The following is a 20,170-nucleotide window of genomic DNA, read 5'->3' on the forward strand; positions in this document are numbered from 1 at the left end:
TTATGATTTCGTAAAAACTAATAACTGTGAAATTCAGTACAGATTTTTAGGATAGATTAAGAACTCTTATTCACCTCTGTCGTAACACACAGCCCATAGTCCATAATTTCAATAATATTTCAGGAAGACTTCTAGTGCATTTTAGCCCAAGGTATACACAAGGAATAAAACAAAAAAAAGCAGGTCTGCATCTTTTTCTAGAACCAAAGGTCAAACAAAGTCCTGAGAGTTGCTTAAGCCTCGCTGCATGATGCTAGGTCAGGTAGGGGACTTCAATTCCTGCTTTGCTTTGCAATACAAGTACCTTTGACTTGTTGATCACATTTAGTGCCCTGTGAAGCCATGAGCCACAGGGCTAGAAGATTATTCATCCAGTAGTAAGAAAAAGAGGAAACATGCAGTATATGGTGTTTTAGTGTCACTTAGGCCCAGCTGCTCTCTGTGATGGTAAGGCAGAGTGGAATAGGAGTTTGACTTCTGCAGCCAGATGAGAATGAATGATGGCTTTTGAGGATCAGCTCCTACAGCTGCAGATAATATGCATGTTCTTTAGCCCCAGAAGTGACTGTGATGTATAGAGTCATGGAAGCGGCACTGAAAACTGTTGGAATAGAGGAACCCACACTGGGCAATTTCACAAAGTTATTTTCATCAAGAAATAAAGCTTTAAACTGTTGTTTCTTCTTGTTTAGAGGAAGTATTTTACTACATATTCTCAATTTACAATAGAATTGCCAGTTTTACCTTGTTTTCTGTGCTGACAGCTATCATCTGAACCATGTGTTTTACAGGAACCTTCGGATGCAGTGAACTCACTTAGTTTGCGCATCGACATTGGTGTTGCAAATCCTGCCTCCAGCCCTGTCCTTGATATATCTTCTCCTGCATCTGTGGCCTATAGTGTAAGTATGCAGACTTACTGTTGAGAAATGCATGACTATATATATCCATAATGTGTGGCCCCTCAGAAACACCAAAGAGGTACATGCAAGTGAAAACTTTTATTCTAGTTAAGTCACATTTGGAGGTGTCCCCTGATTCCTTTTATACCTTTGCCTGCATTACATGAGCTTGATCACACACACAGACATCAGCCACCTTTGCATAACATGCATGTTGGTTCAGCTGTGTCAGTGTTGATGTAAACTTTTAGTTGATGGCAAAGATTAATTCTTTTAAGCCAGTTTATCCTACAATAAGAGTACAAAACAGAGAGTTGGGACTAATTTGACTACATCACCTTCATTGTGGGTTATCAGTAACCTGTCTGTACCATTCTTCTGGATCAGTTGACAATGTAGCATGACGTTACTCAGTGTTAATTTGTTCATGTGTCAAGAATTTTTAATGTTGTTCAGAGCTGTTTTCTTATTTGCACACCAAGAATGTGCTTTACTTCAAAGGTGTTTGCCCTCTAGTGCCTGCAGGTAATGTTAAAAGTTGAGCCCTGTCATTAAGGAAATGCTTTTGTTTTTCCTAGATTCCTTTTGTTAAAGACTGTGGTGAAGATGAACTTTGTATCTGTGATCTTGTTCTGAATGTTCAGCGGAAGGCAGAGGATGGGTAAGAGCTGAATCAGTGGAATTGTTAGGGTGCAGTATTAGGTTTTCACCAGTCAGTTTGTCTGTAGGCTTTGGATCAATTTCTAGCTGAAAGTGCCTTTCTAGTTCAACATCTACTTAGAAATAGCAGGGATAAAAATGGCATTTGTATCTAAATCTAAACAAGGAAAAAGAAGTAAGATAGGAACACAAATATAGAACTAAGACTCTTGTCAGCTTAGACCAGCCCAAGTATTGGTACCTTAGAGATGAGGATGCAGTGAGTATTCAGAAGAATCGCGTCTGACTGGCTGCTTTTGGGAAAGGGAGCACAATGGGAGAGCAGCGAGGATCCTGCAGTGGGCTATGCAGGACAGCACATATTCCAAGTCCATATGTACAGTACACAGAGACAGTGTTACCTCTTCCTGGAGCTGCTGTCCACGTCTGCTGCCCACTTTGCCCACCTTCTCACCAGGGTAGAGCCCTTGAAAATTCAGCAAAGTGACTTTGACTGTACTTTGACTTTGCACTTTGAGAAGACACTAACTTCATTTGGTTATAGGGAACAGCATCACAGAATTTCTTATGCCAGTGGGTTTAGAAAGGAGAGCATTTAACTGCATAGCATATAGGAAATGTCTTGCTGTGCTTGTTATTTGTTGTTGGCTATAGGCAACACATTTTTCTCATCCACAGCTGTTCTAGTATCTCTGTTTACAACAGTGGACTTTATTTTCCAACAGCAAACAGTTTGTCGTTAGCAGCAAAAACAGAAGACTAACGTTCAATGTGAAATTGAGAAATAAAAAGGAAAATGCATATAACACCAGAATCCAGGCTACATTTTCAGACAACTTGTTTTTTGCTTCGTCGTCTTTACCGGTGCGTGATACCCAACCTCACTGTTTCCCTTATTGCCCCTGATTTTTGAGGTTCTCAGAGAAATTTTTTATTTTCTTTCTAGTAGTGCCTATGCCAGGAAAGAACATATGTGCAAACCTCTCTCCCAGATTTATTTTCTTGGATACCAAAATTATTCCCTTAGCATATCAGTTTCTTTAGGTCAAGGAGAAATACTGCCAACTCAGGATAAAAGTTGGCAATTTGTTGAGTTTGACCTCACCTCAGTATTTCAGTCATCTTTTCCTCACTTTAGGCCTTGGCACCCACATCTGCGTAACTCTCAGCAACATGCCTGATGCAGTGGCTGTGCCACAGGGAATTTGTATTTGATAAATCAGTCATGCAGCATCCTTATGACGCTTCCTTAAAAGTACAGACTTTGGATTTAGAAATAGTGTTACTGCCAAGGCCGTGTGTTCCAGCTAGACAGTCAATCAGACTGATATGATTGCTAAACCAGAAGGTCTTTTTCTAACAATTTTGCCTTAGAAAAGGGGAAAGAGAGGAATTATACATACTATTTTGGGGAATGCAGTATATCTATAATCACAATTGTTGCTCCCAAACAATTCGCGAAGGATGAAACGCAGACTTCAGTGCTTGGCTTATGTGGTCAGGCTGCTACTGGAGAGCTGCATGATAATCCTAGGGGTGAAATCCAGAGCAATCCCTATACTGATGGGAGAGGAGGGATAGCATTCCTCACTGCCCAAGAGCAGCATTATTCTGACCAATGAACTGGCAGAAGTACTACACACAGTGCTGAGGGTGCTCCTCTACCTCCCCATCCTGTTGTGCAGCAAAATTGCTCATGCCACTTCTGCCAAAAGACCACACTGGAGCTAGGATTTTCTTTTACTTTAAAAGCCCATTTGCTTAGAAGTACTTCAGCCTGCAAGTGAAGCTTTGACCAAAAATGTGTCTGCTTCAAAGCAGGAAGAAAAGCATAAGCTGAGTATGTGTGGGTCTTGTTTTGGGTTTTGTTTTGAGGGGTTTTTTTGTAGCACAATTCATGAATGGTAAATGTCTGCTAGAAATGCTTTTTTACAGAAGACTGTACATTTTAATGAATTCTTTTTAAAGGGTTGATAACTGGCTATGGTCTATGAGTTTTATATAAGAATGATGACATGCCAGATATTCTGCACAGTAGTAAACAAACATTTATTGTAGATTTTCCTACAGCAAGTATGATAGAATTGCCCTTTGCACACTAACTTCTACACTGAAGGTACTTAACTAGGTCTAGGGTTGTGTACATATGTCTGCAAAACTTCTGTAAAAATTCTGCAAAAAAGTGCTGTAGAGGTTAATGCTGGAGGTGACCTGTACACTCTAGCCTGTATTCCTTCTTCCAAGCCCAGTGCAAACTTCTAACAAGATCATTACAGCTCACAAGGAATTGCATGGGACTGGTCCTTGTCCCACCTTTCTCCTGCCTTTTTCCTGGCTCTTCCTATGCCCCACCCATTTGCTGCATCTCGAGGAATTACTGCCATAACACCTATTTTCATTACTCTTCAGTATAATAGCTGTGCTGTTGAAGATACAGACTAGGAACTGCCTCTCTGCTTTATCCAAACCTGATAATAAGATAATGTTTGTGCCTGTTTTCTCTGCAGAGTGACGGGACTGAAGTCTCATGTCAAACAGGAACAGCACAAAGTACAGTCGTTTGCCAAACAAGCTATCCTGTGTTCAGAACAGGACAACAGGTATAGGTAGCATGTTTACATAACCTTGAATGATATCCAAAACCTTTTTTATTGTTGTTTTCCCCTAAATCTGCATTTACTGCTGATGAAGATTTCTTAGATTTGACAATAGGGGCATTAAAAGAAGCAAACTAAGGGTTAAACTTTTGTGACTCCCTGTCAGATTAAAGGAGAAAAAGGCTCTCAAAGCACATTTGTTACAACCCACAGCTTTCAAATGCTGCTGCAGCAAGGTAACTTTTGGAGGGTAAAGGCTGGAGGCAGCGAACCATGGAGCATCATGTGCAGGCTCCTGAGAACTGAGTGCAGTTCCTCTCAAACCCCTCCTACAGCGTGAACCTGGGGTAGCTCCCTCACCTGCTCTGTGAATCTCATCTCTCCAAGAAAGCAGTATTGCTCTGAGAGATGGGTGGCCCACACAGCCCTAGGATAGATCGTATATCTTTTTTTTCATATATACCATAAACCTCTATGGTTTTATGAAACTCATGGTTTTATGGAATCTCTTATTACTCAAGGGCAGAACAGAAACAGGGTTCTAGCCTCTAACACAATAAACTGGAGCAACAAGAAACTTGCTAGAAAGAATAGAAACATGATATTCTGTGGTGGGGAATGCAGAATTATATAAAAAAAATTGCATATAAAAAGTTAAGTTTATTCTGAATTTTTAATGGAATTGGTCAAAGTGGACCTGCTGGAACAAATGGAAGAAAAGAGTGAACACGAGCTTGTGTCAGTGCTAGAGTTTAAAAGCATTTAATTGAAGGAATCCTGAACACTTTTTGTTGCAGATCGTAGCAAGTTGTACACAATTTTAAAATGCAAATAGTTCATTTTTATGTAAGATGCCAACTTGTAGGGGAACACAAGAACAAATCAACTCTGGAGTAGTAAGAAATTACTGAAATATTACAGAGAATTCAGATACAGAGGAGTTCTAGATTGTTGCACATATGAATAATTATGGCGCTATTGGGAACGCCTTTCGATGTTGCACCATCAACTCAGTATGTGTTCCTTGTCTCTTCCATAGGTATCCTTTGATATTAGCTTTGATTTTAACCTTAAAAATCTTCAGAATGTGGCAGACATAAGCTTTCGTGCACTGAGGTAAAGTATATAATCATATGAAAGCAAGTTAGGTATTAATACTTTATTTGTATAAAACAGTATTATAACACTTAAATGTCTTTTGATGAACAGTGAAAGTAAGGAACAGCAAGAATTGGACAACCAGGTCACCTTATCAATTTCTTTGCGATATGATGCAGAAATTCACTTCACAAGGTATGCTGAATAACGTAAAGAGTAACTGTCATTTTGTCAGGGTACTTGAATACAGTAACAGTCTTGCAAAGCCAGTGAAAATATACTGAAAATTTTGGGGTTTGGTTTTGGAAGTCATAAGAAATTCTGACTTCATCAGTAGTAGTAGATTTGTATGTCCTTCCAACAACATGTAAAAAATTATGGAAGTTGTGGATCCATGTTTACCTCTGGATAATTGTTACAGATGCTCACATGAATGGAATTGGTATAAAAGCCAAACAGTGCTTCTGGTTTTGATAATATAAATAATATAAATAGTATTTACTGTATAATAAGATTGGGCCTCTGGGCTCAAATGTAATGACATTGGATCAAACCAGGAGTTAAAGTGATCAAAACTAAACAGAAGAACAACAGCAAAAGGAAAAATGTGCTCCAATCCAAACTTTTAGCAAAGGAGAGGAAGAAAAAAAAGAAAAAAACTATGGACAACTCTGCTGAACCAAGGCCAAAAATATAAACTTTTTAGCAGTTTTGAGATAACGATTTGAACTAAAATCTGAAGTGTATATGGCAGTTCTCCCTTGCTACAGCTGCACTGGCATCGGGAGCCGTACACCTTGTTTTCCCATGCACCCTACCAGACTCTGGCTCACATGTACCCCTTCCCTGCCTGGTGCCAGCCCTTTCCTCTCCCTGCAGAGGGCAAGTTGGGGCCGTTGCAAGAGGGATCATTCACCCTGGGAAGGGGCGATGTTTAAGGAGAGGCAGCTGAATGGGCAGGGGAGAGAGACCAACAAAAATCCCTTTAAGACTGATCTTTATATTGTGCCCTTGAAACCTCTTGGGCCTTGAAAAGCCCTCTTGATTGGGGATGTACTCAAGCAGTAATTAGTCTGTTCCAAAAAAGAATCATTTCAGTTACAGTCTAAATTACGTTAGAACTGAAACAAAAATACACTGTATTTTGTATCATATCAAAGTAGGATATTTACTTTTCATCAAATAAAATATTTATTTATCTTTCCCAAGTACTGAATTTCTAGGATAAACTACATGCAGTTACATTTGATGCACTTGGTCACCAATTTTTGGTGGAAAAAATGCTTTTGCATCCCAAAGGATTCCAAAACTAGTAAATACAAACTGATAGAAAATAAAGAGTAGTTGTTCAAAGAATGACAGAAATTTGACAAAGAGAAAGCTGCTTAAAAATGCACAGTGACAAGGGATTCAGGAACTAATATTCAAAGATCACGATAGCTATGAGAACTGTTGGCTGCTGTGTAGGATGACCTGAGCTGGAATAGAAACTACAGCATAGAAGATAAGTGTTATAACTTGGTTTGCAGAAGCAGTTTTGGAATATTGGAGGCTAGCTGACTTGGTGCACCAGTTCTAGAGTCGTGCAGAATTTTGGAGATTATTTCAATTGCAGAAAAGCATTTGAGTCAGCAGTGCAAGTTATTTCAACTCCCTGAGAAAGGTGCATGAGACCGTATCAGAAGCAGGATGTTAATAAAGGTAGCAGAGGCACAGAGACAGCAGGATCTTCTGTATAGGGACTAGCATAGCAACTTAGGCTTCTTAGGAAATTCAGATGATGTAAACTTGAATAAGCAAGTTTAATTAGCTGAGAAATATGAACTAAAATGCAGTGCTTCAGAAGAGGCAAGGAATGGAGTCTATAAAAGGAAAAAATGGGGGGTTGAATTCAGGTGCATCTCCTGAGTATGAGAAAATGCAATTTCGCGTGCAAGTAAAGGCATGAAGGAATCCCTACTGCCAGAAAAGGATTAGTTATTTTGGAGATAATCAGTCTAAAAGAACTAAATGAAATACATATTAAGCCCTAGTATAATTTACACTCTTTGGCTTAGGAAGTATTTGCCTGAAACTAATTATAGGCAGATATTATAGCTGAGGAGCAATACCTGAAAATACAAAGGTTGAGAAAAAATTGTTGTTTTGCTGAAGTGAAGCCTTTTTAGGGATAATCTACAGAGTTTCTAGGAGAAGATGTAGGAATAAGTCTTATCACTGACTCCTGCAAGGACAAAGACGTTAACACTGTGCATCTTAGAAAGACTGGAGTCTTTAGTAACAAGGAAGCAGAAAATGCGTCATGTGGGTTTTCCTTGGAGTCCCTGTGAGGAGGTCCTTCAAGTTAAGGGCCGTGGGAGGAAGTATGGAGAATCAAAAAGGATCCACAGTGTCACATGAAGGAATATAACTGATCAGGAAGCACCTCACTGAGACTGCATACATGTTAATTTGGGACTGTAGGTGCAGATGTTACTCAAACATGGAGAGCAGCACTGATAAAGAGGAGGGATTTGCAGCTTGTGTTACAGGAAGAGTTGATGTAAGAGTTGTATTAGCCCCTAATTCATGTTAACTCACCTGCCAGCTTGCTTTCCAACCACTCAAAATTTGACTGCCTCCTAAGAAAAGCTAATAATGAAGAGCAGATGCAATTCTGGGATGATTCAGCAGAGGAGCTGCTCACAGGTAGCAGGCATGTGGATGTGATGCACTGCACAGGGATGCTTTCGTTGTCTTTGAGCATGGTTCCAACTGGCTGAGCTCCCTGAGCACCGACAGGCCCTCGCACCATGTCCTTCTGTCACACACATGTAATCCCATGCTTTGGTGGGCTGAAACCACCCTCATGTTACTTCGGCAATTTTGGATTTTAAACCTCGTAATTATTAAAGAAAGTGACCCGGAGAGGACTGAGGGCTATGCAATATGTATCATGTACACAAGCAAGGTGATATGTGTTTACACACATAGGCCATATGAAAACAAGCCTGCCTGTGGTCTCTGTGACATTAAGGCCCAGATCTCCCTCAGAGTCTGTTAGTATTCGCCATTATAAATGTGTCCAGGGACCATTTAGGGGCTCTTTCTGAGGAAGGAGGCAACTGCAAGGCTGAAAGTTGCAGTTGGTGTCCAGGAAAAGAGCTCTGCAGTATTGCACTGAAACACTACAGGGTCCAGAAGCCTGAGCAGAGCCTGCACCCCCCGCATCTCTCCTGTCTTACCTTTACATGCTTGCTCCAGCTCTGGGCTTCAGTGCACTGTGTATTTTCTTAACCAACTTTGTAAAATTCAAACAGCAGTACAAGTGACTGATTTTTCCTCTGACTGTACTTCTGACCTGTTTCACAAAGGCATATCCAGTAACATATGTTTTCAAAGCAGCTGCCAAATTGAAATGTATTGTTTTTTGGTTGTTAACTAGGCTTGCCAACATCAACTTTTATGAAGTATACTCTGGTCATAACATTCCTTCCACTGTGAATAATTTTGAAGATATTGGCCCCACATTCAACTTCTCAGTTAAGGTTAGTAAATGTATTTGGTTCTGGTTCGAGAAGTTGCCTTAGCTCCCTCTGTAGCCTGCTCCCAAAACCTAGTTTAAAAACACTCCTGATTTTGAGGCTTTTGAATAGATCGAATAAGAAAAAAGATTGTAAATAGATGGGGAATAAATGCTTGGAGTCTTCATAAGGTTAAGGATGACATTTGCAATTACTGCACAAGTAGAATGGGGGAGGGATTGGTCTAATTGGTCTAATTTTACATACTTAAAAGATGGTTAATGCTTAACTTTAGGCCAACTTAGACTGTTTTCACAGTCTTCTGCCAATTTGATATAGGAAAACAAGTCTTTGCAGGCTGGAACTTTGAAACTTGAAGTTTGGCAAGGGTTAAGTACTCAAACCAGTTGCAAGAACTAACCAAATCACAGCACTTATTACATAACTCAGAAAAAACTTAGATCCAAGCATGCAACGTGGAAGAAACTTAAATTATGTTCCATTTACATTCCTGTAACTGCTGCTCCAAAGGACTAAACAGGCGTATTGGCTGTGGTAGAATATTTGCTTTCAAAACATATTCCATGCAGTTAATATGGGCTTTGCTAAGGAAACAGGAACCTGAATCTATACTGTACACTTTCTGCTTTATTATTCACATAATTTAACTACTATTGTAGTGTCTTAGTACAAAAAATATTGGTGCAAAAGGAGTCCAGTTCTTCCATACTCATCCATGACTTCTGATTTTCTTGCTATATGAAATAATTTATGCATATGTAATCATAGCTACCTGAATTAACTCCGAGTTATTTGCTTTGCAGGTAACAACAGGAAGTATTCCAGTAAAGATGGCATCTGTAAAAATCTATCTTCCAGAACTGACCAGTAAAGACAACCCACTGATGTACCTAACTACGGTCACCACAGATCAGGTGTAGAACCGAACTGTGTTCTGGGGGCTAACCAGTACTATAAACATAATTATCTCCCTTCACAGAATCCATGCCCTTTCTCCTTGTCCCTTCCTCATAGAGGAGGACCACAATGTGATCAGTATACTAGCCTATTACTTGGCAGAGGTGGTTACATCCCCAGCTGAGTTTTTGAGTGATTCTGGATCTTTTCAGTTTGGTCTTTCTCCAAGTTCCTGAAAAAGTTATCCTAAAAATGGAATTTTTAGATCGGGATGAACCCTTCAGGTCCATCTAAAGGGAAAAAAAAAAAAAGAAAATCACCTTAAAAGCCATTTAATTCTGACCAGAACTACATACAGTCTCTCTTAAGTTTCCTAAAGAATTCAGTGTTACATAATTCAGTTCAAACCTTTCACAGCTGGCATCTCATCCCAGAAGTGTATATTGTTAAGATGACTATGAAGTTCTGAGTATGATGTTATCCTGTCTCAATCCTGCCGTCTTTCCTAGGCCAGAGGTGTTACTTGTGAAGCTCAGATAAATCCACTGCAAATAGGGAAAAGGCCTTATTCTCCATCTTTCACAAAAGAGAACTTCAGAACTTCCAAAGAACTGGTGAGTAAGACTCTGGCCTGCAGTAAGCAGGACAGGGACGCAGAGCTGATCCTCATGAGCCCATTGCTGTACTTGTGAGGAAAGCTGTGATGGGGTGGCATTCCACATTTACAGTGCAGGAGTTCAGCCTATGGATGTTTTCACACATACGTCTGCTTTAGATAGAAGAAAAAGTGCACGTTCTTCACAGCCTGCAAGCCCTTAATTTGTAGGCACAGAATGGCAAAGGGAAAAAAAGTCTGGATGTTAAAAGAATATTTTTTAAAATGGGTTTTTAATGCACGTTCTTGCCTCTTCTTGCTTTTTCCCCTGGAAGAACTGTAAGAATGTGAAGTGCAGTGTCATCACATGCAAACTGGAAGACATCATGCTGAAGGGAGAGTACTTTGTGAACGTGTCCACCCAAATCTGGAATGGAACCTTTGCTGCTGTGAGTATCAGCTGCATCTTTATGAGGGATGTGTTTCAAAGTATTTCTGAACTCCTAATAATATTCAAAGTTCAGTAAAGAGACCCTACAATCTAGAATGACCTTCCTTTACTTTCCATTGCTCTAGGTGTTTTTCCAGATTGAAAACTTGAACCTAAAAGTAAAGTAGTGAGGCTGCATAATGGAGCTGGTAAAACTTCAGTCCAGCACACAATCTAAGAAAGTGCTATGATAATGCAACCTTAATAGCTGAAAAAACCATTTCCTACATCTGTTAAATTCATTCGGGGTAACTGCAGTTTCCATAAAACTCATCCTAGGAGAGAAGAGTACAATATCATCATAGCCTGTCAAATAGTGGTGCTTTGAGCTATTGAACATCACAGCCTACATAGTGATCATTTTAAGTCACATCAAAATTCATTGATAGTGCTGCCAGTTTTATTTGTTATAGAAATTGTGGAAAACTTTTTAATTGATTTTGTAGATGACAAAGAAACAGTCCAAGAGACCTACAGGATGCTTAAAAATATCTATCAATAATATTTTGGCTTTCCCATTTTAAATCACCATGTGTCCTCTAGGATATAACTCATTCTGAGTTAACAGACTTTTGAAGTTATACCATGTTTGTTTCTTAGCTAGGCAACCAACCAAACAGTCTTGGAGTCCTGGGTTTGCCTAAAGCATCAGGAACATGACGAAGTCCCCTTAGTTTGTCTGGCAAGTCCTGTGGCAGGTATTGATATTTAACAGCAGGGCTGTTGTCAGCATTCAACTCTTGAAAGGAAAAGGTCAGGTTGATATTGTAAAGTGCATTATGCAAGTGTGCAACAAAAAGAGTCTGTCTTTAAAGTTTGTATTTTTTAAATCATCTGCGTCAAGACTATTTGTTAGTGCTGTCAGGTACAGAGGGGGGGAGATCTGAACAAAAGGTTGTACCCTCACAAGAAAGTGAGTGGAAATAATTTGTTTACTACTGGCTGATGGGAAGGAAAAATCTTATGCCACAGTTTTCCTTGCATTTCCCATTTTGTAATTTTTTTTTAATAGTCAAAGTTCACTTCAAATAATCTTGAAAGCACTCACTCAGTAATGCACATCATCAGCCTTTTTATTTAGTGGCAATGAGCCATTGTCCAAGAAGGGCATGGTGAGCTTGCCAGTACCTGCTAAGCAAAGAAAAGATGTGTTTAGGAATTGAGGTTCCTTGAGTAGCACTAAGGTGGTTTTCTAAACTTTTAGGTGTGCAGAACAGACCACTTGGGCAGATGGCCACAGTGCAGAGGTGCAATAACTTATGGGGCAGGGACGGGCAGTTCGGTGTGTGTGAGCTGCTGCAGACCCACAATTGCCTGTGTTTCCTGTGTCAAGCCCGTGGTACCTGCCCGTGCCACAGAGGAATGGCTGAGGAGGCAAGTGCTCCTGTGCTCCCACGAACCTGAGGCCATTCCTGGTGCTATAGGAGAAGAGCAGCAGTGAGCTGTCAGTGTCTCCTTTCCTCCCAGTACATCCACGGAGGGAAGTAGGGTCTGGCACAAGGTCCCTTTTCATATGGGAACTGGCTTAAGCTTTGTGTCGTCTTCTCTGTTTAAGCTGAGAGAGCCATGTCAGGATTTGAGAAGTGAAGAGAAACACACAGTGATAGGAAAAAAATAAATGGAGAAAAACAGAAGCATTGGATAGAGGTGAGGGGGGGAAGTAAAAGAACATCCAGTTTCCATTTCTTTCAAAGGCCAGAGATTTATTTCCATCTGTCTTTTGTTGCTGTCTCCCTTTCTCACTGTTATTTTTCCTCATCTCTTCCCTGCTAGCAGCAGTGACAGCTTTGAAATAACTACAAAAAGGGTTATATAAACAATTCCTTCTGTTTTTCTTGAACTGTATGTTAAAGAAAGAAAAAAAAACCAGTTCCCCGGTGTCATTGCTAAGTGTGGATTACTGATATATTATTACTTTGATATATGTGTTAGCTAGGGACAAATAAAAAGAGCATTTTAATATTCTTATTACTATGGTATTTTTCTGGTTCTGAAGTCTTCATTTCAAAACAAGAGAATCATCTTAGGATGTCTACATTCTAAATGATTTGCCTTATAACAGAGCTTTACAGTTGTTTTAATCTTTTCTTTCAGTTAACTTTCCAAACTTTACAACTCTCTGTAGAAGCAAAAATTGATACACATAACCCTGAGTTATTTATAATTGGAGAGAATACGCTAACTGTAAGTGACAGATAAGTATTTTTTTTTCAACTTCTCTATCTTTTACTGTATTAAAGTGATAATTTCAATTTTCAGTATCTTTTAGGAGTACACAGCAATTTGATTGTGTAGAACTAATGTATATTTCTGATTATATAAAACCTCCCTTAAGTTACTAAAATGTTTTCATTTCAGCCAATTGCTATATAAACCAGACCCAGTTAAAATCTGCAGGTCTCAAATAGATTGTAGAGCTATCAGAAAAAGTCAGTTAGAAACTTCTGAAATCCATATAGCTTCCTGTTTATGAAAGGATCAAAATTTGGACTTCTTTCTGCAACGGACTTAATTGTTGTAGGTAAATAAGCTCTGGAAAACATGTTTGCAAATGTGATTTATAGTGTTGCTTACTTCTTTAAGCATATATGGTTTGATGTTTCTAGACAACTGTTTGGCACAGGTCTCCAGAAAATATACATAATTTCATTTGTAAAAGAGTGTAGAATATTTTTAGCATTTGGAATGGCTGTCATATGGACAATGTGGACACAGCTAATCTCAAGAGAAGTCTCCAAGCCACTGCTTTATTAGTACAGAATTCTTCTCTCAGGTTTTCCATCTGCTATATACAAACATAGAAAACACTTAAAGAACACAGTAGCACTGTGGTACTGTTTTAATAAAAAAGGATACCTTATTCTCTTGGTCTGTCTTGAGAGGAACACCTTTCCATTTGCAGTACTATGTTAAGATTTCTTTTTACAGGATTTAGTAGCCTGTTTTATCCATAAAAATAATCAAGGCCATCGAAGACCAAAGTACAAATTAGTAAATGAGTCAACTGTCTGTGAGAATGCGTAGCACAGACCATTCAAAGACAAGGGAGGATTCAGTTCAATATATGCAAAGGCAATTAGTGATTGATCTGTCTCACTGTGGTGATAAGACCATAATCCAGTACCATTTCTAGTCACTGGTTTCTCATAGATCACACCATATCTTGTGAAGAACCTCTAAATAAACCTGTAATCAGGAAAATCTCCAGTGCCTGAAGAGCAAAGGAAATATGTATGGAAATATGTTCTGTAAATAATGCCCTGTTTTTGCAGAAAAATTACATACCAGTATTTTAAGTGTTCTGAGTGTTTCGGTTTTGTGGCATGGTGTTATTTCCTTTAGGAGATGAAACTCATTCATACATAATGCAAATATTTCAGGTAATTGCACAGGCTTTTTAGGTACCTCATAAACTAATTATTTTTCCGCACCTGGAGCATGATACTACCAAATTTACGTTACCAGCAGTTCTGTTGGCCATTTCAGGAGAACTGGAATTTAATTATTTGAATGACAGTTGACAAATAAAAGTTAATTCATCAGCCAGCCATTGATACATATGCAGCTGGGACTTTTACAACTTTGAGACAGTGGCTGAACAGGCCCTGAAAGTTATCCACAGGTTCCTAAGAAATACCATGGCTTTTGACAAGGCTTACAGCCTGATCCTTACTCAAAAGCCTCTTGCTCTGTGAGAAGTCTTGATAAACGTGCCAAGGTTGTGGAGGTACGTTCTCTCTAGGGCACACAGTTTGACACTTCAATCATGGAGTCACTACCCAGCACTGTATATACCTCTCGTCAGGCCAACAGAGGTACCCAGTCTGCCCTTCACACTGCCTTGGGAACAACACAGTGCAGAAGGAATCTTATTTCCCTACTGACCTTGTTAACTTAGATGGGCATGCTAGCATTCATCTAACTTAATATCTACATTAGTCATCCACATTAGAGTTAGCCATTCTATAAACCCTAATCCATAGAAAACATAGGTATTTCTGAAATGAAATCCATCTTATCTTATAAATGATCCTGAAAATAAGTAGAGTGAATCAGGCCCTAAGAGAGCCTATCCTCCTTTAGAAGTCAAGTAACCATACTGTAGGCATAACAGTAGATGAGGTAGATCCCAGTCATGGTGTCTTATTGACCACAGTTTAATTTCAGGCAAGGTAATTTTTTCTTAGGCATCAATTTTCCTTTCCAACAGTGCCACTTCACTGTTAATCTACTGGAGAAAGCATTACTAGGCAAACTGCACATACATATGAAATTGGCTTTTTAGATTGGATGAGCTGGGTTGTTGTTTAGCCAAATGAATGAATGTTGCCTTGTGATGCTATATGGGGAAGCTGCTTAGGTATTTTTGCATAAAAGCTTTCAGATTTTTTCCAAGTTGGAAAGAACTGCCAGCTGGAGGACAGGACATGAACCTGCTAGAATCATCATTACGGACATTTGGTTAGCAAATACACAAAGCCAGCCTCAGTGAAATGAATACACATAGCCACACCTAGCACAACACTGGAGCCTTCTAGCAGAAATTGCTTAAATCACTGAGATGTCATTCCAGTGCAAGTTTCCCAGAAAGCTTAAGATTAAATTACACCAGACAAATGCACCGGACAAGCAACCCAGGGAAAGTAAACCAGTGTGACTTATTTTATCATGTTTCAGGAAGGAAAAAAACCTTCAGCTAAATGCATGTCATTCCAAGATTAAATCCAAAGATTTGGCAGTTCATAAATATTACAGCAATGTCTCCCTGAGCAGCTATGTTATATGTAATTATATAGTTGGTTATACGTAATCCAGCTAGATAGGGTATCACCTCAAAACTAACTTCCAGACACCGTATGCTCTTCTGGGACCTCTCTGGTATTGCTTTGTGGTAGTCCAGTGTAGGTGTGCTACAAGTGCTCCTGTTCAACCCATACATCTTACAGTAGATTCATTCAGTTGACTCAGAAGAACACAGATTAACATGAGATCTATCAAGTTGTTAGTGGTTTCACAGGAGGTGGGAAGAACAGAGAAAGGAGGTACCTCCCCAGCAAGAGGGTTGAAGCTTCAGCAGATGCAGCGAGCGCATGATGGTGTCCGACCTCAGTGATTAGTATTGCCTCCTACAGGTGCCCACCACAGATAATGGGCTCTGACAATGCTTGGTGAAAAGTAGTTCTTCTCCAGCTGACACAACAGAGGTCTGTTTTTGAGCAGATGGTGCTGTACACCAGGCTATTCCCCACTTTCATGTAGGTATGTCTGGTTTATGCAGTGATGGTGTGTGTCTGTGCACTATGGGGACAACTCTGAAAGGCCTCCTGTTAATGGAGAGGCAGAAAGGTGGCAGGAGGAGGTTGTTCTCTGCCTGTTACGTATCACTAGGAATGATGAGGACCCCTAATCCTTACCTGGCACTGCTGTGTGCCATGGTGGCGCAACCAGGCACCCACAGACACTAGTGAACTGGCTGTAATTGCTTGATGTGTTCTAGTCATTGACCCTGGAATGTGTGAGTCCAGCCATTCTTGATCTTTGGTTTACAAATCCTACTTCATATGCAGTTAACATTAATCCTTAATACACAATCTCTCTGTTTTCAGATCCCAGTTACAATAATGAAGCCAGATGAGAAAGCTGAGGTACCAGTAGGTGTTGTGATTGGCAGTATATTGGCGGGACTCCTCTTGCTGTTAGTATTGGTTGCCGTTTTGTGGAAAGTAAGTTTATATTCTTAAAAATAGAAAGGGATAAATACATTGGGCTATTTTCTCTGGAATCTCTCTGGTGTGGAACAAAACTGCATATGCAGTTTGGTGGCATGAATAATACTGCATTGGCATTACACCCTTGATGTATTTTAGAATGGTTTGTGAAATGAGTTCTTACAGAAACTGGCAACATGAAGATGATAAATGAGTTGCCAGTTGTTCAAAACAAGGGCTGTGGGTATTTACTTTTTTCCTTTTGACACTGTCTGCTTCCTTCCATAATACCCTAGCTGAGCTCTGAATGCCCATGATATTCCCAGTGGACAAGGCTGGGGATTAGAAGCAAGGAGGGAGAGGATGTATCTAAACAGACAAAAGAACAGAGAAAAAGCAAGGGCAAAAAGTCATTTACAAAGGATACCTAGATAAAGGGGAGTTCTGTGTGCATTGGTGTTTGAAGGGCTCCTTGACACACCAAGGCAGCATGGAGAGTCAGGGAGACAAATGGCTAATCAGCACTGCTGTTCTGGTATTTAGTTGCACCAGGCAGGAGTTTAGGGCCCAGATCTTTCATTTTAGAGGCAAGAATTTTCTACAAATCAAACTCAGTAGTTTGTGCATGCACACGTGCACTTCTACCATCACACTATTTAGCTTAGTTAAGAAATGAACTATCAACAACTGACTGCATTGTGCTGTTATTTTAATACTTCTCACAGCTTGGCTTCTTCAAGAGACAGTATGAGAAAATGACACAGGATATAGAAGATGTCGATGAAATTGCAGAACTCACAAAGGACAAAGACTGAAGAAGATGAGTTATATGGATAAAGAGGAGATCTGAGCCACCAACAGTAGTTGCGATCCAGTCGGTTCTTCAGCTGGAGTGCCTTAAAGCTTAGTAACATTTAAACATTTTTAAGGAAAGTGTGTTTATAGATGAAAATATTTTACAGATTCTACTCTATTATAAGAGTAACTGCAGGACAGTTTGGTTTTTTCAAAAATGATTTATAGTGCCTTTTCTAGTCAATTTTTGCCTTTCAAACAAACTCAGCCCTTAGAACTGGCAGGTCCGGAGTATACAGTAACATACTGTGCCAGCAGCCCTTCCCTTGATCCACTGCAGAGTAAAACAGAACAATTTATTTCAGATTATTGTGGAACAGCATCAGTTCGTAATTCAGTTGACAAGTACCATATGTGTAAAGGACATTTTTTATTAACTTGATGATGAATGTGTGGTGAATGCTGCTTCCAGACTGGGAGAAGAAAACTTATTTTTTCATTGACTAGCTCCATCCTTATTGTTTTAGAAAAATAATTTCCACCAGCAAACCTTTGTCTTAACTAATCTACAAACTGGGAACTGTGTATGAATATGTCTGTCTGGGTGCTACAGGACAACTGGCTGGGCAAAGTGCTCCAAAAGTTCACCATATTTCTTGCACTAAGGTCACAAGTAAATTACTGAAGGATATTGTTTTGGGGAAATATTGCCAAATGGTATGTATAACTGCCTTCTGCATACTTTCTGTCTGAGAAGAAAATATGAATTTCATAATCACTTACAGCATGTTCTTTGCAATGTTATTACTGGTTTTCAGATTTCATCTTGAGAAGCTCTACCACTTCTATTAGGCTGGGCTTTACGCTCTCAGTCCCTCTGACACCAGTTTGGCTTTTAACAGAAATAAGGAAGACAGTCAAGATCTTGCCTTTAATTCTGTACTGAAAGGTTTTGCAAGACTAGGAGCAAAAAGTTAACTAAAGGGGATAGATGACTGAGGAATTATGCATGTTACAAAAGGGGATAATGAAGATCTAAGGTCTGTAAAATGTTTACTGCACTTAACTTCTTTAGCATCTCAGTGCCCTCCAGGAGACCAAAGTTCAGTACAACCTCCTTACCTGTCACATTTGGTCCCACCTGTTCATGTCTTGCTGAAATTAACTTATGTTTTATACAGCAAAGTACTGTAGTGCTCTGGTAGGAGCTCTAAGCACAATACTTGGGTGACTTTGTGTTGGTTACACACCTCAAGTTTATCACATGCTGTTATGCTGCCTGGTTTTAATGAAAGCTCAGTCTGTCTTAGAAAGGCCCATGCTGTAAGACTGGGAACAGTCAGAGGAATTGGCCTTTTGGCTGTCTTTCTCTCTCATGGCTGGCAGTTACACTTTTAATTGCTTGTGAGAGATTTGTTTTCCTTGTGTATGCTGCCATGCAAGTGAGATGTGTTTCCAACTCGAGATGATTTACTTGAACAAGAGTAAAACATTCAAATGTGCCTGATCTGACCCAAAGTCATGTTTTCTTTTCCCCAAGGATGGACTGTAATTATGCTTAGGCACCTTTCAATTATTTTCTGAGGGACTAGGCTTGAGCACATTTGAAAGTTTTACTCGGTCTTTTTTAATCAGTAATCAGTCAGAAGCCAACCATCTCTTTGGCAAACAAGAAAGCGATGCTTCATTTGCAGCAACAGCTGGATTGTGCTCAGTGTAGTTTTATATGTGTTTTGGGTTTATTTTGTATCTATGAAATGTTACATTTTGTGGTATTTTTTTTAACATTCTGAAAAACTATCCAGATTCTGATCTCGATTGTCAAACAAGATTCTTGCCATCAGCTGAGTCTGTGACCAAAACAATTATTTAAAAAGTAAAAAAAAAGAAAAAATTAGCAATTACATAAATCTAAAGAATATGCTCCTGACTTATAATTATAAAGCTCGAGGGCAAATGCTCAGAAAGTAAAGAAAAAAATTTGTCTGTCTCAGTTCTTGTGTAAACTTGTGCAGAAGAAAACAAACTCTACACCTGTGCATGTGGGAAGCTCCTACATTATCAGGGACAGGCACTTCAGGGCAGAGGGGGAATTTCACAATGCACCAGATAGCAGAATGTTTCATTTCTGGTGCTGCCTGCAAGGGAAATTCAGGCATTCAGTCAGATTTCCTTCTTCCGCCTTTGGTAGGAGGTACAGGTCAATATCTGACATGCAACTTCTTTGGGGATTTAACAGTTTATCAACCGGCTAGCAATGATTTAATTCACTAGTCTTCACTGGGTTTTATTTTGACCCAGACAACAGGATCTTCCCCCCAGCCTGGACACAATAGTTTTTTCCAAAAAAAAAAGGGGAGGCATAGCAATGGGTAAGGTTTTTGTATCCTAACCACTTCAAGTTACTAGTTTATTTTCTTTTTATAATTAATACTTCAGTGGCTAATTCAGTTTTTGTAATGGTGAGTCTATTGCACTTTTAAGTTGGCACGGCCGCAAATAATACTGGAAATATTATGTATATCTTGTATTGTGTGTGCAAGGGTTTGGTTTTTTTTTAAGTTTACTTTTTTAAAACAGCATGTTTTAAATATTCTGAAATTTTGAGCTTCAGCATGTGCTTGCAACAAGAAAAGTCAGCGATATGTTCAGCAAACTCAAGTTACGTCTGATTCTGGTCTTGAAATCTAGCTGCTGATTTCTTGAAGTACTAGAATCAAGTCCAAAATCAGAGCTGGTTTCATATGAGCCTATGTATAAATTTGAGATATACAAGAGAGTTTATAATAATGTTGACTTCTAAAAGCTAGCATGTAAGCTCTATGGGAGCAGGGACTGTATCACTATGGTGCCTCTCTGAGGGCCTAACAGCGTTACTCCAATAAAACCAAGACTGCTGCTGAA

At 39.4% G+C, this 20,170-nt stretch overlaps 1 protein-coding gene across 3 annotated transcripts in view; it reads left to right on the top strand.

Moving 5' to 3' along the window:
* Nucleotides 1-20,170, top strand: part of ITGA2 (integrin subunit alpha 2) — a 69,361-nt gene extending 49,191 nt beyond the window's left edge. For 2 of the 3 annotated variants that reach the window (XM_064641523.1, XM_064641522.1), the window contains 13 exons: nt 792-902; nt 1,481-1,563; nt 2,288-2,426; nt 4,070-4,162; nt 5,199-5,275; nt 5,369-5,452; nt 8,682-8,784; nt 9,585-9,695; nt 10,188-10,292; nt 10,609-10,722; nt 12,858-12,947; nt 16,370-16,486; nt 17,197-20,170. In XM_064641523.1, the coding sequence (XP_064497593.1) occupies nt 792-902; nt 1,481-1,563; nt 2,288-2,426; nt 4,070-4,162; nt 5,199-5,275; nt 5,369-5,452; nt 8,682-8,784; nt 9,585-9,695; nt 10,188-10,292; nt 10,609-10,722; nt 12,858-12,947; nt 16,370-16,486; nt 17,197-17,286 (1,317 nt within the window). In that variant the 3' untranslated portion in view covers nt 17,287-20,170. Of the gene's footprint in view, nt 1-791; nt 903-1,480; nt 1,564-2,287; nt 2,427-4,069; nt 4,163-5,198; nt 5,276-5,368; nt 5,453-8,681; nt 8,785-9,584; nt 9,696-10,187; nt 10,293-10,608; nt 10,723-12,318; nt 12,732-12,857; nt 12,948-16,369; nt 16,487-17,196 lie in introns of those variants that run through there. The other variant, XM_064641524.1, reaches the window with a different exon arrangement.

Source organism: Pseudopipra pipra, chromosome Z, assembly GCF_036250125.1.
Source record: "Pseudopipra pipra isolate bDixPip1 chromosome Z, bDixPip1.hap1, whole genome shotgun sequence".
Classification (NCBI taxonomy): Eukaryota; Metazoa; Chordata; class Aves; order Passeriformes; family Pipridae; genus Pseudopipra; species Pseudopipra pipra.